Raw genomic sequence first — 17,000 nt, forward strand, 5'->3', positions numbered from 1 at the left:
TACCTTCAAGGTACTCAAAGCGCTTTGACACTTCTTCCACATTTACCCATTCACACACACATTCACACACTGATGGAGGGAGCTGCCATGCAAGGCACCAACCTGCACCCATCAGGAGCAAGGGTGAAGTGTCTTGCTCAGGACACAACGGACGTGACGAGGTTGGTTCTAGGTGGGATTTGAACCAGTGACCCTCGGGTTGCGCACGGCCACTCTCCCACTGCGCCACGCCGTAATAAGACAAAGACATGATTGACAAGACAGGAGACATGATTGACAAGTGGAGACAGTATTGTGTCAAATGTTTAATGTGTTTTCAGTGCAGGTGTGAAAACCAAAAGAAGGTGTCCACGTGACCTTTGGACGTCACCAAACGATGTGGGCGGAGCAAGAAGGTGAAGTAATATCTGTGTAAAGTGCATGACGGTATAAAAATATACATTTATCAAATAAATACAGAGCAAATAAATTATAGGAGTTGTATTGTACTACACTATTTACACACAATAAATATCTGGTCTTTCCAAACAGATGTTTAGGAGTCCATTGGTATACCTGAAGAACAAATATGAACGTTAGGAGAACCTTCACCAGAACATCATCATCATCATCATCATCATCAAGGGTCGCGTGCTCACCTTGGTCAGAGACCGCGTTCAAAGCTGCAGGAGGATAGACCGCCACGCCAGGTGGAGACCACTTCCTGCTTCGTCCTCAGGCCAAGTTAACGAGCGCGCCCTCCGCTTCCTCTTCTCTCCTTCCCGCCTCTTCCCTAACCTTCCTTTCTTCTTCCTCTTGCCAGGCGCCTTGAGGCCGCCATCTTTGTACGTCTCCTGCGGCAGGTTGGCGCCCAACTCTTCCTCCGGGCCCAAACCCGCGGGCAGGTTCTTGCTACCCCCGGGGGGTTTGGAGTGCGGCGTGCCGCCGGGGGCGCTGGGATCCGACCCCGGGAGCCCGACTCCGCCGAAAGGGGGCCTGGGTGGGAGGTCTCGTATCGCGGCCGTGTGGACCTCGTCCAAAAGTTCCTGCAGCCACATGCGACGCTTGAAGTCCTGCAGCGTGCGGCCTTTGTCGTGCATGAGCTGAGCGTGCGTCACCGAGCGCCGCCTGAGACAAGAAACACACAACACAACGTTACTCACACGACAACAAGCGCGGTGGGACCAACAACTTCACAAGTTCTACTTGACGCTCTCAAGGCCTGTCTTACTTAGTGTACTTGTTGACTTACACTTTAGTGCAGTGGTTCTCAAACCAAGCACCACATACCGTGCGCCATAATGACCAACATTGTAATACAGTAGCGTAGTAGGCCTAAGTATTCATGAGAAAAAAAACAAGGCAGAAGTTTTATTTAACAAGTAAATTAAATATGTTTTGCCACTGTAACATTACACACAGTTTGAACAGTCACACTGTGTTTTAATTAAGTGATTATTTGGCGTACCACCAGAGACTGTGTACACCGATTGTGCAAGTTCTCCCACTTAAAATGATGACAGAGGTCTGTAATTTTCATCATAGGTACACTTCAACTGTGAGAGATGGAATGTGGAAAAAAATCCAGGAATTCACATTGTAGGAATTTTAAAGAATTTATTTGTAAATTATGGTGGAAAATAAGTATTTGGTCAACCATTCAAAGCTCTCACTGATGGAAGGAGGTTTTGGCTCAAAATATCACGATACATGGCCCCATTCATTCTTTCCTTAACACGGATCAATCGTCCTGTCCCCTTAGCAGAAAAATAGCCCCAAAGCATGATGTTTCCACCCCCATGCTTCACAGTAGGTATGGTGTTCTTGGGATGCAACTCAGTATTCTTCTTCCTCCAAACACGACGAGTTGAGTTTATACCAAAAAGTTCTATTTTGGTTTCATCTGACCACATGACATTCTCCCAATCCTCTGCTGTATCATCCATGTATCCATATTGGTATAAACTCAACTCGTCGTGTTTGGAGGAAGAAGAATACTGAGTTGCATCCCAAGAACACCATACCTACTGTGAAGCATGGGGGTGGAAACATCATGCTTTGGGGCTGTTTTTCTGCTAAGGGGACAGGACGATTGATCCGTGTTAAGGAAAGAATGAATGGGGCCATGTATCGTGAGATTTTGAGCCAAAACCTCCTTCCATCAGTGAGAGCTTTGAATGGTTGACCAAATACTTATTTTCCACCATAATTTACAAATAAATTCTTTAAAATTCCTACAACGTGAATTCCTGGATTTTTTTTTCACATTCTGTCTCTCACAGTTGAAGTGTACCTATGATGAAAATTACAGACCTCTGTCATCATTTTAAGTGGGTGAACTTCCACAGTTGGTGGCTGACTAAATACTTTTTTGCCCCACTGTATTTGTGCAATCAGACTTAGTATTTAAGTACATGATTGTATTACACTTGCATACTTAGTCTTTTGAGTTCATGGGTGTATTACACTTGCATACTTAGGCTGAGTGTATAACACTTGCATACTTAAACTTAGTCTTTTGAGTGGAAAAGTGCATTAGACTTCCGTACTTACAATTGGTCATTTGAGTGCATCAGTGTATTACAGTGAGACTGAGTGTATTGTACTTGCATGCTTACACTTAGTCTTTTGAGTGCATAAGTGGATTACACTTGCATACTTACATTTAGTCTTTTGAGTGCATAAGTGCATTTGACTTCCATATTTACTTACAATTGGTCTTTTGAGTGCATAAGTATATTGCAGTTGCGTACTAAGTGTATCACTATTGCATACTTAGACTTAGTCTTTTGAGTGTATTAGTGTAGTACACTTGCATACCAACACTAAAGTCTTTTTTTAGTGCAAACGTGTATCAGACCTCCCTACTCACTTACGTATAATTGGTGTTTTGAGTGCATAAATGTTGTACACTTGCTTTCTTACACTTACTCTTTTGAATGCTTCCATTTATTACACTTTCTTTTAAGTGCATAAGTGTATTACACTTGCATACTTACATTTAGTCTTTTGAGTGCCTAAGTGCATTGAACTTCCGTATTTACCTACAATTGGTATTTTGAGTGCATAAGTATATTGCAGTTGCGCACTCAAACTAATTGTATCACTCTTGCATACTTACACTTAGTCTTTTGAGTGTATAAGTGTAGTACACTTGCATACCAACACTAAAGTCTTTTTTTAGTGCAAACGTATATTAGACCTCCATACTTACTTACACTTACTATTTTGAGTGCTTATGTTTATTACACTTGCATAATTGCACACTCTTTTGAGTGCATAAGTGTATTAAACTTGCATACTTACATTTAGTCTTTTGAGTGCCTAAGTGCATTAGGCTTCCGTATTTACTGAAAATTAGTATTTTGAGTGCATAAGTATATTGCAGTTGCGCACTCGGACTAAGTGTACTTACACTTAGTCTTTTGAGTGTATAAGTGTAGTACACTTGCATACCAACACTGAATTCTTTTTTTTAGTGCAAACGTGCATTAGACCTCCATACTTACTTACAATTGGGGTTTTGAGTGCATAAATGTAGTGCACTTGCGTAGTTACACTTACTCTTTTGAGCGCATACGTTTATTACACTTGCATAATTGCACATTCTTTTGAGTATATAAATGTTTTACACTTGCATACTTAGTTTTTTGAGTGCCTAAGTGAATTAGACTTCCGTATTTACTTACAATTGGTCTTTTGAGTTGCAATGGAAAATTGCATTGCGTGCTCAGACTTAGTGTATCACTCTTGCGTACTTACACTTAGTCTTTTGAGTGTGTAGGTGTAGTACACTTGCATACTGACACTTAAGTCTTTTTTAGTGCATAAGTGCATTAGACCTCCATACGTACTTACAATTGGTCTTTTGAATGTAAAAATGACTTGCGTACTTACACTTTCTCTTTTGAGCACACACAGTTATTACACTTGCATATTTACACTTTCTTTTGAGTGTATAAATGTTTTACACTTGCATACTTAGTTTTTGAGTGCCAACTTGCATAAAACTTCTCTAGTTAGACTTAGTCTTTGGAGTGCATACGTGTATTATTACCCTTGCATCTTTTGATTACAAAAGTGCACTACACTTGTGTACTTATACAAAGTATTTTAAGTACATGTGTTCACACTCACAAGTATGTTAAAATGCAGTACACTGTCAGCAAACATTTTAAATGATGAGTGTGTAGTGATGGACCCGTATAGCACCCTCAATAGTCGCAAACTTATATCTTAGTAACTTAAGACGAAGGACTAACTGTTGTGGTGGAAAATTACCATTAAAAGGAGAGAAGGAGAATAATAAAAAGAAGAAGAAAGTAAGTGTTTAATGACAGTACTAAAATGTCAATACTCATAGCTACTAAGTACTTATTGAAGTACACTCCCATGTGCTGTAGTGTAACTTTTTTTAACAGGGCCCAGAATTCCATTTGAGACACAGACATTGATGAGGTCAGATCATTAGGAACCCCGGCGTGCATTCAGAAGGAGAAGAGCTGACTCATCAGAGGAGGATCTTTGATTGGGAGCAGATGGGCGGCGGCGGAGGCGGCGGTCCGAGCTGTTATCTTTCCCGCTTGGCTTTTAGCCGCGGCAGAACTTTGTAGCGGTATCGAGTTACTCAGAGCAAAGCCCTACACAAACACGCAGGCCGAGGGCGGGAAGCCTGGGAACCAAACACGGGAGCGGTCTGAGCACACAAACATTGTCGGCCGATGAAAGCGCGGACGTTCTCTGTGATGAACATCCTCCTCGCATATTCAAACTTCCTGTCCGGAACCGCCTCAGCGCAGCGCTTTGGAACCCGAGCCTGTGAAGGAAGGCGTCCGTCCATACCTTGATGCATCTGACCTTTAACCTCAACTCAACCACCAACGCCCTGACTGTCACCTGGAAACTCCTCACACACACACACACACACACACACACACACACACACAGTCACCTGGACACTCCTCAGGCGGTCCCACTGCTTCCTTCAAACACACACACACACACACACCTGGACACTCCTCAGGCGGTCCCACTGCTTCCTTCACACACACACACACACACACACACACACACACACACACACACACACACACACACACACACACACACACACACACACACACACACACACACACACACACACACACACAGTCACCTGGACACTCCTCAGGTGGTCCCACTGCTTCCTTCAAACACACACAAACACACACACACACACACACACACACACACACCCACAGAGTCACCTGGACACTCCTCAGGCGGTCCAACTGCTTCTCACACACACACACACACACACACACACACACACACACACACCCGGACACTCCTCAGGCGGTCCCACTGCTTCCTTCACACACACACACACACACACACACACACACACACACACACACGCACACACGCACACACGCACACACGCACACACGCACACACGCACACACAGTCACCTGGACACTCCAAAGGCGGTTCAACTGCTTCTCACACACACACACACACACACACACAGTGTGTGGTTAAGTTGAGGTTAAAGGTCAAATGCATCAGTGTCCGCCCTGAGATCGGGAGGTCGTGAGTTCAAATCCCGGCCGAGTCATACCCATTACCTCCCTGCTTGCCACTCAGCATCAAGGGTTGGAATTGGGGGTTAAATCACCATAAATTATTCCTGGGCGCGGAACCGCTGCTGCTCACTGCTCCCCTCACCTCTCAGGGGGTGATGTGTCAAATGCAAAGAATAATTTCGCCACATCTCGTACGTGGGTGACGATCATTGGTACTTTAACACACACACACACAAGAAAATTCAATTTTGAAGAAGGAGAACTTACATTCTGCTGCTGAGGCCATCCACGGGTCGGCCATCGTGCGGCACCGGCGAGCAGAGCAGGACGAGAGCCAGGAAGAACCTGTGGAGAACTCCGCTGGAGCACAACATCTCGTTTTCTGCGGAGGAGCAGACACAATGATGAGACGCTTCACCAGGTTAGGAGGAACATCTTGCCGCGTCTTCACGAGTAACTTACATTCCCTTTAAAACGAAAAAAAGAACTTTCCGGAAGAAATGTCAGAAGATCCACGTTCCTCCCGTCATCGAGCGCTCACCTCCAGATGTTGGGACTGCTCTGAGGTGCTTCTAGTTCTGTGTGAGTCCTTCCAGCGAGGAGAGCAAGGATATCTTCTCTGAGGGGCGGGGCCTCAGGGTGAGGGGGCAGGACAAGGAGGCAGGAAGGTACACAGTGGCCTTACGGGACTTTTTGTCCGCCTCGCTGGCTTGTGACCGTTGTTCGATGTACACACATGTCGGTGTGACTCACAGTGACTCGCCTTCTCCAACATTCCATCTTCTTCCCAGGTGGTCCTTCTCATCTTCTTCCCTTTTCCTGCAAACACAGCGATCATTCCTTCACACTGAACATAAAAGCATGTGTTCACAAGAAACATCAATTATTAAAGGCCTACTGAAATGAGATTTTCTTATTCAAACGGGGATAGCAGGTCCATTCTATGTGTCATACTTGATCATTTCGCGATATTGCCATATTTTTGCTGAAAGGATTTAGTAGAGAACATCCACGATAAAGTTCGCAACTTTTGGTCGATAATGAAAAAGCCTTGCCTTTCCCGGAAGAATGTGCGCGTGACTACACCGGTGTGAGGGCTCCTCACATCCTCACATTGTTTATAATCATGGCCACCAGCAGAGAGAGCAATTCGGACCGAGAAAGCGACGATTCCCCCATCAAATTGAGCGAGGATGAAAGATTTGTGGATGAGGAAAGTGAGAGTGAAGGACTAGAAAAAAATAAAATAAATAAAATAAAATAAAAAGCGACGGCTCTGGTGTGAAGCGTTTCAGATGTAATTAGACACATTTACCAGGATCATTCTGGAAGATCCCTTATCTGCTTATTGTTTTAATAGTGTTTTAGTGAGATTGTTAAGACATACCTCAAAGTCGGATGGCTGCGGTGAACACGCCAGTGTCTCAGAGAGAAGCCAAGCTCACAGCTGCCTTTTTTGACAGCTACTGCAGGAGGACGCATAATCCGCTGATGTCTCCGGTAAGAGCTGACTTAATATCACAATTTCCCCATCCAAGAACATGCTGGTTGACGTAGAGAAACAACAAACAAAGAAACACCGGCTGTGTCTCGGTGCTAAAGACACCTGCAATCCATCGCTTTCCACCAACAGCATTCTTCTTTATAGTCTCCATTATTAATCGAACAAGTTGCAAAAGATTCAGCAACACAGATGTCCAAAATACTGTGTAATTATGCGATGAAAAAAGACGACTTTTAGCCGTAAGTGGTGCTGAGCTAATATGTCCGCTCCAACCAATAACGTTACAAAAACACGTCATTCCGCGACGTTTTCAACTAGAAACTCCGCTGGAAGTTTAAAATTGTAATTTAGTAAACTAAAAAGGCCGTATTGGCATGTGTTGCAATGTTAATATTTCATCATTGATATATAAACTATCAGACTGTGTGGTCGGTAGTAGTGGGTTTCAGTAGGCCTTTAACTTCTCATCTGCCAAGAGAGCGTAGGTGTTGATGCTAATTGCGTTGATGAAGACGTGAGCGCTGATGCTAATGTTTAACAACGAGAGGATGAGTCATCAATCGACGGCGCTAACGAGATAAGGCGTATCCGATGATTATTCCGCGCTTGTGCGCGTGCACACAGGAAGTGTTTGTTCCGCTTCCTGTTGCACACGCTTGACTTGACGGCGGCGTTGTCAGAGACGGAGCGCCAGCTTCGTTGAAGGCGCCACCTTCAGGCAAATTGATTGATTCCATTATGAAGCACATCCAACATGGTCGTTGTCAGAATAATTGTATCTAAGTCAGGGGTGTCAAACTCAAATACAGAGTGGGCCAAAATTTCAAACTGAACAAAGCCGCGGGCCAAGGTTGAACAAATTAACCTTTTAATAGGGACCCAAACAAGTTTTGCATTGAATATTAATCAAGCAAGTCTTATATAACATTATAGTCACATGCAAAATCGAGTTTCAAGCATCCATCCATCCATTTCCTACCGCTTTTTCCCTTTCGGAGTCGCGGGGGGCGCTGGCGCCTATCTCAGCTACAATCGGGCGGAAGGCAGGGTACACCCTGGACAAGTCGCCACCTCATCGCAGGGCCAACACAGATAGACAGACAACATTCACACACTAGGGCCAATTTAGTGTTGCCAATCAACCTATCCCCAGGTGCATGTCTTTGGAAGTGGGAGGAAGCCGGAGTACCCGGAGGGAACCCACGCATTCACGGGGAGAACATGCAAACTCCACACAGAAAGATCCCAAGCCTGGATTTGAACCCAGGACTGCAGAACCTTCGTATTGTGAGGCAGACGCACTAACCCCTCTGCCACCGTGAAGCCCGAGTTTCAAACAATAATAGTAATTAAAAATATCAATGGCATATCAAATAAAATTTAAATACAAATTTAATGCCTCTTTTCTATTTGCAGCCTTCTGAGGTAAATATCAAAATATATTGTAGTGTCCCGAAAGAGTTAGTGCTGCAAGGGGTTCTGGGTATTTGTTCTGTTGTGTTGATGTTATGTTACAGTGCAGATGTTCTCCCGAAATGTGTTTGTCAATCTTGTTTGGTGTGAGTTCACAGTGTGGCGCATATTTGTAACAGTGTTAAAGTTGTTTATACAGCCACCCTCAGTGTGACCTGTATGGCCGTTGACCAAGTATGCCTTGCATTCACTTATGTGTGTGTAATAGTCGCATATATTATGCGAGTGGGCCGGCACGCTGTTTGTATGGAGGAAATGCGGACGTGACGACAGGTTGTAGAGAATGCTAAAGGCAGTGCCTTTAAGGCACGCCCTCAATATTGTTGTCCGGGTGAAAATCGGGAGATTGCTTGCTTGCCCCGGGAGATTTTCAGGAGGGGCACTGAACTTCGGGAGGTTTGGGAAGTGTGAAAAAATTGCGGTGTTACAGCTAGGGGCGCCAAAAAGGGGGGGTAAAGGAGACGTATTATAGGGGCCCATGATGGAGGGGTGCCCAGAGAGGCCCCTAATGATGATGAAATTATGTGTTGGGGGCCCTGTAAAGATTCTTTTCATGGGGCCCAAAATCCCTAGCGGCGCCCCTGGTTACAGCGACACCGCGGCTGTGTAATAACGGCGGGCCAGCTGTAATGTTAATTTGATATTGCCTCAAGGGCCAAATTTGGCCCGCGGGCCAGAGTTGGACACCCAGGATCTAAGTAATCACAAAACTGGGCTTCACGGTGGAAGAGGTGCGTCTGCCTCACAATACGAAGGTCCTGCAGTCCTGGGTTCAATCCCAGGCTCGGGATCTTTCTGTGTGGAGTTTGCATGTTCTCCCCGTGAATGCGTGGGTTCCCTCCGGGTACTCCGGCTTCCTCCCACTTCCAAAGACATGCACCTGGGGATAGGTTGATTGGCAACACTAAATTGGCCCTAGTGTGTGAATGTGAGTGTGAATGTTGTCTGTCTATCTGTGTTGGCCCTGTGATGAGGTGGCGACTTGTCCAGGGTGTACCCCGCCTTCCGCCCTATTGTAGCTGAGATAGGCGACAGCGCCCCCCGCGACCCCAAAAGGGAATAAGCGGTAGAAAACGGATGGATGGATAATCACAAAACTTTGTGCTTCAATGAGTTCCCGGCTAGCAGACAAAAACTGTCTTTGATCCTACCAATCAAAAGGCTTGTAAAACTCCACGATGAGGACCGACAAGACGCTGACGGTTTCTTTGATGTATTGTAATCCATAGGAAGATTTTGTCTTGACCCGAGATCTACAAAGCGGCTCCCCTCCAGGCACCTTTTCTTTGAACTGTTTTGTGACCAAAGACAGCGGCTGTTTACGACCCCCTTCCTCTAGAAACAGCTGGTGCCATGTAGTCAGGGAAAGTCCAAATAAAAGAGGAGGTGTACAATCTTTCTTCAGAGCCTGGTGGAAAACTGTACAAGGGTACAGGTGTACGCGCTGTCCTCAGTGAGCCAAATTTAATTCCGTCTCTGTTTGATTCCTTGCGTCTTTGTCTCTTTAATAGATGTCATCAGTGTTACGTCCACTTCCTGTTTGCCAGAAAGTGTGCACTGTTTGATCGACTTTTCTGGCTCTTCTTGTTATGTTTTTATTCCCCTGCCTTCTCTTTTTGCTGTGATTTGTTTCCTTAGCTCGTTAGCCTCCAGCAAGGGGCGGACACTAAGGCACACCTGCAACCTATTTCTATTTAAGCTCGTCACCCACATCGGGCCTTGTCGGTTCATTTTTATCCTGCACCTCCTATGTGCTTTGCCTCGTCAGTCCTGGTATGTGGATTTTCCTTATTCCTGTATTTCCTAACGTTGTTGTGTTTGTTTTCTAGCCTCCTTGAGGCAGTAGAGGCTTTACCCTGTGCCTAGTGCGCCCTGGCTTTTCCACTGCCGACCACTGGAACCTGCTTCATTTAGTATTCATGGTGTGCGTTTTCTGCCCCATCGCTTTTCGTTACACCTTTTGGATTCATTACATTTATTCCTTTTTGTTATTCAAACTTGCCTCCCGTCTCTGCATCCCGGGGTCATCCCCTTGACCAGTTCCTTACACTTCTACCACAACCAAAAATGTGTTTGTTTGGCTAGTATGTGGCAGTGCTAGCAAAACACTTGCCCGTTGGAAGTGACCCACGCACACACCTTAGTTTACTGCCAGAACGTTCCACACAATCCTTTGTGGGTCGGGATGGCGTGGAAAGTCTCTTGTGACGCCGCCGGCGAGGAGCGTGTCCCATTAGAGCAGTGTTTTTCAACCACTGTGCCGCGGCACACTAGATACAGTCTGGTGTGCCGTGGGAGATTGTCTAATTTCCCCTATTTGGGTAAAAAATATTTTTTGCAAACCAGTAATTATAGTCTGCAAATGATGTGTTGTTGTTAAGTGTCGGTGCTGTCTAGAGCTCTTCCATGTCAGTAGGTGGCAGCCGGTAGCTAATTGCTTTGTAGATGTTGGAAACAGCGGGAGGCAGCATGCAGGTAAAAAGGTTTCTAATGCTTAAACCAAAAATAAACAAAAGGTGGGTGCCCCTAAGAAAAGGCATTGAAGCTTAGGGAAGGCTATGCAGAACCAAACTAAAACTGAACAGGCTACAAAAGTAAACAAATACAGAATGCTGGACAACAGCAAAGACTTACTGTGGAGCAAAGACGGCGTCCACAATGTACAACCGAACATGACATGACAACAATGTCCCCACAAAGAAGGATGAAAATGACTGAAATATTCTTGATTACTAAAACAAAGTAGATGTGGGAAATATCGCTTAAAAGGAAGACATGAAATTGCTACAGTGAAATACAAACAAAAAAAGAGAAAAAGCCACCAAAATAAGAGTGCAAGACAAGAAGTAAAACACTACACACAGGAAAACAGCAAAAAGGGAAAATAAGTCATGATGTGATGTGACAGGTGGTGACAGTACACCTACTTTGAGACAAGAGCTATAGTGATGCATGCTTGCTTATGCTTTAAGGTTCATATCCAACAATTGTGACAACCACATTTTACTGTTAAGTGAGTTTCAATTTTAAATATTTTCTGTTGGTGGTGTGCCTCCGCATTTTTTCAAAGCAAAAAATGTGCCTCGGCTCAAACAAGTTTAAACACTGCATTAGAGGGTCGTGTAAAAAAAACAGCGGGGCCCGCCTGGCGGTTCTGGCAAAGACCCGGCGTCGTGGTTTGGGGCGAGAAGAGTGGAGTAAAGTTAGACGCCAGCTTCTATTAATACATTTTATGGTGTGATGTCATCACTGCGTGACGCTGACACTTCCTGTGTGGGCGGTGCTGAACAGACCAGCGTCATGTGACCTTAACAAATGCATTAATTATCGTCCTAACAATGCCCCGCCCACAGTTTATTAAACAGGTATTTTGACTAAAAGGGGCACTTGGCTGCCCACCCTACAGCGCCTCCACCTGCATCAAACCGCCATTTTGACGGACGCCATTCAAAGAAAGTGTGACCCGAGCGAGACGCCATTAGACTGCTGGCGTGACCTTTGAACTTTCCAGGCGGTCGACGGAGATGTCTGCTCGCTAACGTCTTCCAGAGCTATGGAAAGTTCTCAAGGCCGCCGAGCGTCTTGGCTGCGAGTGCTGACAGCATGCTTGTGTGTGTACTGCTCTCCCTACACACACACACACACACACACACACACACACACACACACACACACACACACACACACACACACACACACACTGGTGCCAATGAGTCTAAAGTGTCTCATATTGCTTATCTTAAAAGTTAACCACAAGGCGTCCATCTTACGTGACGTCTGCTCCAATCACAACGCGGCGTCTTCATCGTCTTTTTTTTTTTTCTTCTTTTTTTTTTATCTCAGTCTTTCCAAACAAAGTAAAATTCTTGCTTTTGGCGAGAATTCCTTTGTGAAGAACTGAATAAACATTTACCTTTCAACGTTTACCTGCGGCGAACGTCAACAAAGACGTTTATCGCCGTCACATTCCAGCCGGGCCGCAGGAATTAGGTCACTACTCGAGAGTAGCACAGATGTGCTAGGATGGCGCAAATAAACAGTGTTAGCATTGTTAGCATCAAGATGGAACACGCATGAAAACGCCTTGTGGTCACAAGACCAACGAATCACAGAGTGGGCGGGGCCTCGTCTCGTTTCATAACAACACAACACTGTAATTAAACTTTAAAGGCCTACTGAAACCCACTACTACCGACCACGCAGTCTGATAGTTTATAAATCAATGATAAAATATTGACATTGCAACACATTCCAATATGGCCGGTTTTGTTTTCTAAATTGCAATTTTAAATTTCCCGCGGAGTTTCCTGTTGAAAACGTCGCGGAATTATGACGCGTGCTTGTGACGTTATTGGTTGGAGCGGACATTTTATCCCAGCACCACTCACGGCTAAAAGTAGTCTGCTTTAATCGCATAATTACACAGTATTTTGGACATCTGTGTAGCTGAATCTTTTGCAATTTATCCAATTAATAATGGAGACGTCAAAGAAGAATGCTGTTGGTGGAAAGCGGTGGATTGCAGCTGCCTTTAGCAACCAAAACACAGCCGGTGTTTCTTTGTTTGTTGTGAAGCTTTAATATGGAACAGAGCGGTCAAGCGAACATGTTTCTCTACCTCCGGCAGGTTTCGGTGAGAAAATTGTGGTAATAAGTCGGCTCTTACCGGAGACATGAGCGGACCTTACGTCGTCCTGTAGCAGCGACTTTCTTGGCTCCTCCATGACTTCCATCAGAGACACTGGCGGTCACCACATCCCTCCGACTTTCAAGTATGACTTTATAATCTCACTAAAACACTAGTAACACTATAAGAAGATTTATCAGAATTATCCTGGTAAATGTGTCCAATAACATCTGAATCACTCACACTGCCGTAGCCTTTTTTATTTATTTTTTCTTGTGCTTCACTCTAACTTTCCTCATCCCCGAATCTTTCATCCTCGCTCAAATTAATGGGGAAATCGTCGCATTCCCGGTCCGAATTGCTCTTGCTGCTGGTGGCTATTATTGTAAACAATGTGAGGATGTGAGGAACCCTACAACCTGTGACGTCACGTGCACATCGTCTGCTACTTTCAGTACAGGCAAGGCTTTTTTTATTAGCGATCAAAAGTTGCGAACTTTATCGTCGATGTTCTCTACTAAATCCTTTCAGCAAAAATATGGCAATATCGCAAAATGACGACATAGAATGCACCTGCTATCCCCGTTTAAATAAGAAAATCTCATTTCAGTAGGCCTTTAAAACTAGCATTGGCATTAGCACGGATTGGCTGGGAAAAAGCCTCGCCCATGTGGCGCGGCCTCTCTTAAGTTGTCGCTACACTGGCCTCATTCATGTGTACAAATGTTTGAATGCGTTGGACGTGAAGACGTGTGGTCGTGAAGACAAGTTGGACGTGAAGAAGCGTTCAGGTCGGTTCAGTTTCAGTTAATTTGGAACATGCATACGATACAATGTAATGCATCACATGTTTCCAGTTGTTTCATAAAATCTTTCCGTGGATTACAATACTTTAAAGAAACAGAACACCTTCATGTTGCTTCCCATTCTACACAGTGGAGTTTTACAAGCCTTCTTCTTGGTAGGATCAAAGACAGCTTTTGTCTTCTGGCCGGGAACTCATGGCAACACAAAGTTTTGTGATAACTTAGATACAATTATTCTGACGCATACGATACAATGTCATGCATCCCTTGTTTCCAGTTGTTTCATAACAGCACGCCTGAAAAGGAGTAGGAAGAAACAGAGCTTATCTTATCCTACCCTTTTTCATATCACAGCAATTTTATCCCATTTCCTTGTTCTCTGTTTGTAACAGTGAATGAATAAATAATATATAATAAATGAATAATATACCATAGTAAGTGAACAACAATTTAAAATACATAAATAATCATAATCTCAAAAAAAAAAAAAGGTTTGAGATCTTCATCATAATTGTTCTTCTTTTAGTTTAGATAGTGTGGAGAGGCGGAGCCAACCGGCCGACGGCAGGGCAGGGCATGCTCTGGCCCTGCCCAATATGGCGGAGGTAGTGGCGGATAGGTGCTGCAATCGAATTCAGGTGCGTGGCTCACACACCGAGAAATGATTAACATGTCTCCTGACAATGTATAAAAGAGGAGAAGGAGGAGAGAACAAGGAGAAGAAGTTGGAGAGTCCGCGGCACATGCAGCGCAAGAGCGACAGGGAGAAGACGGCGACGACGAAAGCGACCGAAAAGCGAGCAGCAGAGGAGGAGCTGAAAATTTGAAAATAAACAAGATTCAAACCTGCTCGAGCGAGATGTCCTTCCTGGGTGGTCAGTGGAACCCGCACGACAAGAGTCTGTCACACATAGTAATGAGTCATATATTGGAATATGGTATCCATTATTTAAATTTGTTTTAACTATTAGATTAACCTAAAATATGACTTATTTTATCTTTGTGGAAAATATTGGACACATTGTGTTGTCAAGCTTATGAGATGCCATACAAGCGCACTGTCACACTATTGTTCATTTATTAAATGTATTTATAAATGGCTGTGATGATAATGTCAATGAGGGATTTCTAATCACTGCTATGATTGAAATTGTATTCATGTTAAAGTCTTTGTTGATATTATTCATTTTTGTTTGAGTACTTTAGGATTGTTTTGTGTCATGTTTGTGTGTCATCTCAATTGCTCTGTTGATTGCTATTCTTAATGTTGCTGGTTTTGGAATTGGAATTGTATTATGGTATTGTGCATTATTTTGTTATATTGATTTAAAAAAAGCTTTTCTTTGTACTTTGTACACTTGTAATCTTTTAAACTGAATCATATTGGTGCTTTGTTTGTTTTTTTTCGTTAATCCATTCCATACTTTAATTTCACATACAGATATGCTAAAGGTTTCAAATGTTGTACGTGCGTGCAAATGTTTTAAATTAGATTCCCCTCTAAGGTTGTATTTATCCTCTTTTGTTGAGAAGAATTGTTGTACATTCATGGGTAGCAGGTTATAGTTTGCTTTGTACATCATTTTAGCGGTTTGTAAATGCACCAAATCCTTGAATTTCAGTATTTTTGATTCAATAAATAAAGGGTTTTTATGTTCTCTATATCCATCATAATGTATTATTCTCAAATATCTTTTTTGTAACAGCATTACTGAATGAAGCGCATATATACACTGGGCTTTTATTTGTTAGGGTTCAAGAGGTCAATGTTGAAGTAATTTTTTGACTGATTCCAGTAAAAGTTTTCTCAAGCGTATTGATGTTTGACTTAGGGTGATTTATACATACACAACTGATCACTACATGTTTCCTTTTTTCATGACATATTTCAATGTTTACACACTCTGAGATATTATCAATAGCTAGTGACATTTTTTTTTTTTTTTACCACTTTGCAGTTTTGGTTCTTCATCACTTTCAGAACTACGGTATTGTTGGTTCTGTTGATATCATTTAGTCCATATTCTTTCAGGTCCAAATCCATTCCTTTTTAGCATCCATCCATGTTTCGGAGATAGCGATAACCTTGAAGGATTTGTTGAATTGTTCAAAATTCTTTTCACATTGTTGTAGCGTACAAACGTCTGCTGTTTAAATGAATAATGAACAGTTTGTTGTCTATTTTAATGTTTCCGTTATATTGTTTGTCCGTATAATAAAAACAATTATTCCTTGTGTGGAACAAAAACAATTGTATCTGGATCAATAGCCTTTTCTAATTCCGGACTATTGTTATCTATGCTGCTAAAGGTTTTCAGTTCCATACTTTTCTGTTCACAAATAATTTGTGTTGCTCTATGAATGTTTATAAGTGTAGATGAATGTGCACCTGAGTAATGATCTTCTTGTTCGGTAATCCCTTGGAAAGTTGTAATTTTGTAGTAGAATGTCAATGTTGGACGTGAAGACATGTGGAAGTTAAGACGCATGTGTCAGGTTCAGACACTGATGACATCTATTGAACAAGACAAGAAGCAAATAATTAAACAGAGACAGAATTAAATTCGGCTCAGATGAGGAGAAACGTGTACACCTGTACTCTTGTACAGTGTCATTAAACTCTCCCAAAAGATTGCACGCCTCCTTCTTTTATTTGGACCTTCCCTGACCACATGGTAACAGCTGCTTCCAAAGGGACGGGGTCCTAAACAGCCATCGCCTTAGATTACAAAACAATTCAAAAGGTTGGTTCAAAAAAGAGGTCGTAAAAGAGTTAAAAAAAGAGGTTGGTAAAAGAGCTCAAAAAGAGGTTCTTAGAAGAGTTTAAAAAAAACGGTCGTAAAATAGTTCAAAAAGAGGTTCGTAAAACAGTTCAAAAAAGCGGTGCCTGGAGGGCGGTCAGGCCCTGCTTTCTCCCCGCTTTATAGTTCTTGGGTCAGACAATATCATTCTTACATGAAAGAAACAGACACACATTCATGTTGCTTCCCCCCCACCGCACAGTGGAGTTTTACAAGCCTTCTTCTTGGTAGGTTCTGTCACGACCA

General features: G+C 43.3%; 1 protein-coding gene across 1 annotated transcript in view; it reads right to left on the minus strand.

Annotated features, from left to right (window-relative positions):
• Positions 1–273: 273 nt before the first annotated feature.
• Positions 274–17,000, minus strand: part of pthlha (parathyroid hormone-like hormone a) — a 46,577-nt gene continuing 29,850 nt past the window's right edge. The window contains exons 3-6 of the mRNA XM_061911928.1: positions 6,006–6,362; positions 5,811–5,925; positions 639–1,107; positions 274–555 (exon numbers count right to left, since the gene is read on the minus strand). Coding sequence (XP_061767912.1) covers positions 657–1,107; positions 5,811–5,917 — 558 coding nt within the window. The 5' untranslated portion in view covers positions 5,918–5,925; positions 6,006–6,362 and the 3' untranslated portion in view covers positions 274–555; positions 639–656. The remainder of the gene's footprint in view (positions 556–638; positions 1,108–5,810; positions 5,926–6,005; positions 6,363–17,000) is intronic.

Source organism: Nerophis ophidion, linkage group LG10 (assembly GCF_033978795.1).
Source record: "Nerophis ophidion isolate RoL-2023_Sa linkage group LG10, RoL_Noph_v1.0, whole genome shotgun sequence".
Lineage (NCBI taxonomy): Eukaryota > Metazoa > Chordata > Actinopteri > Syngnathiformes > Syngnathidae > Nerophis > Nerophis ophidion.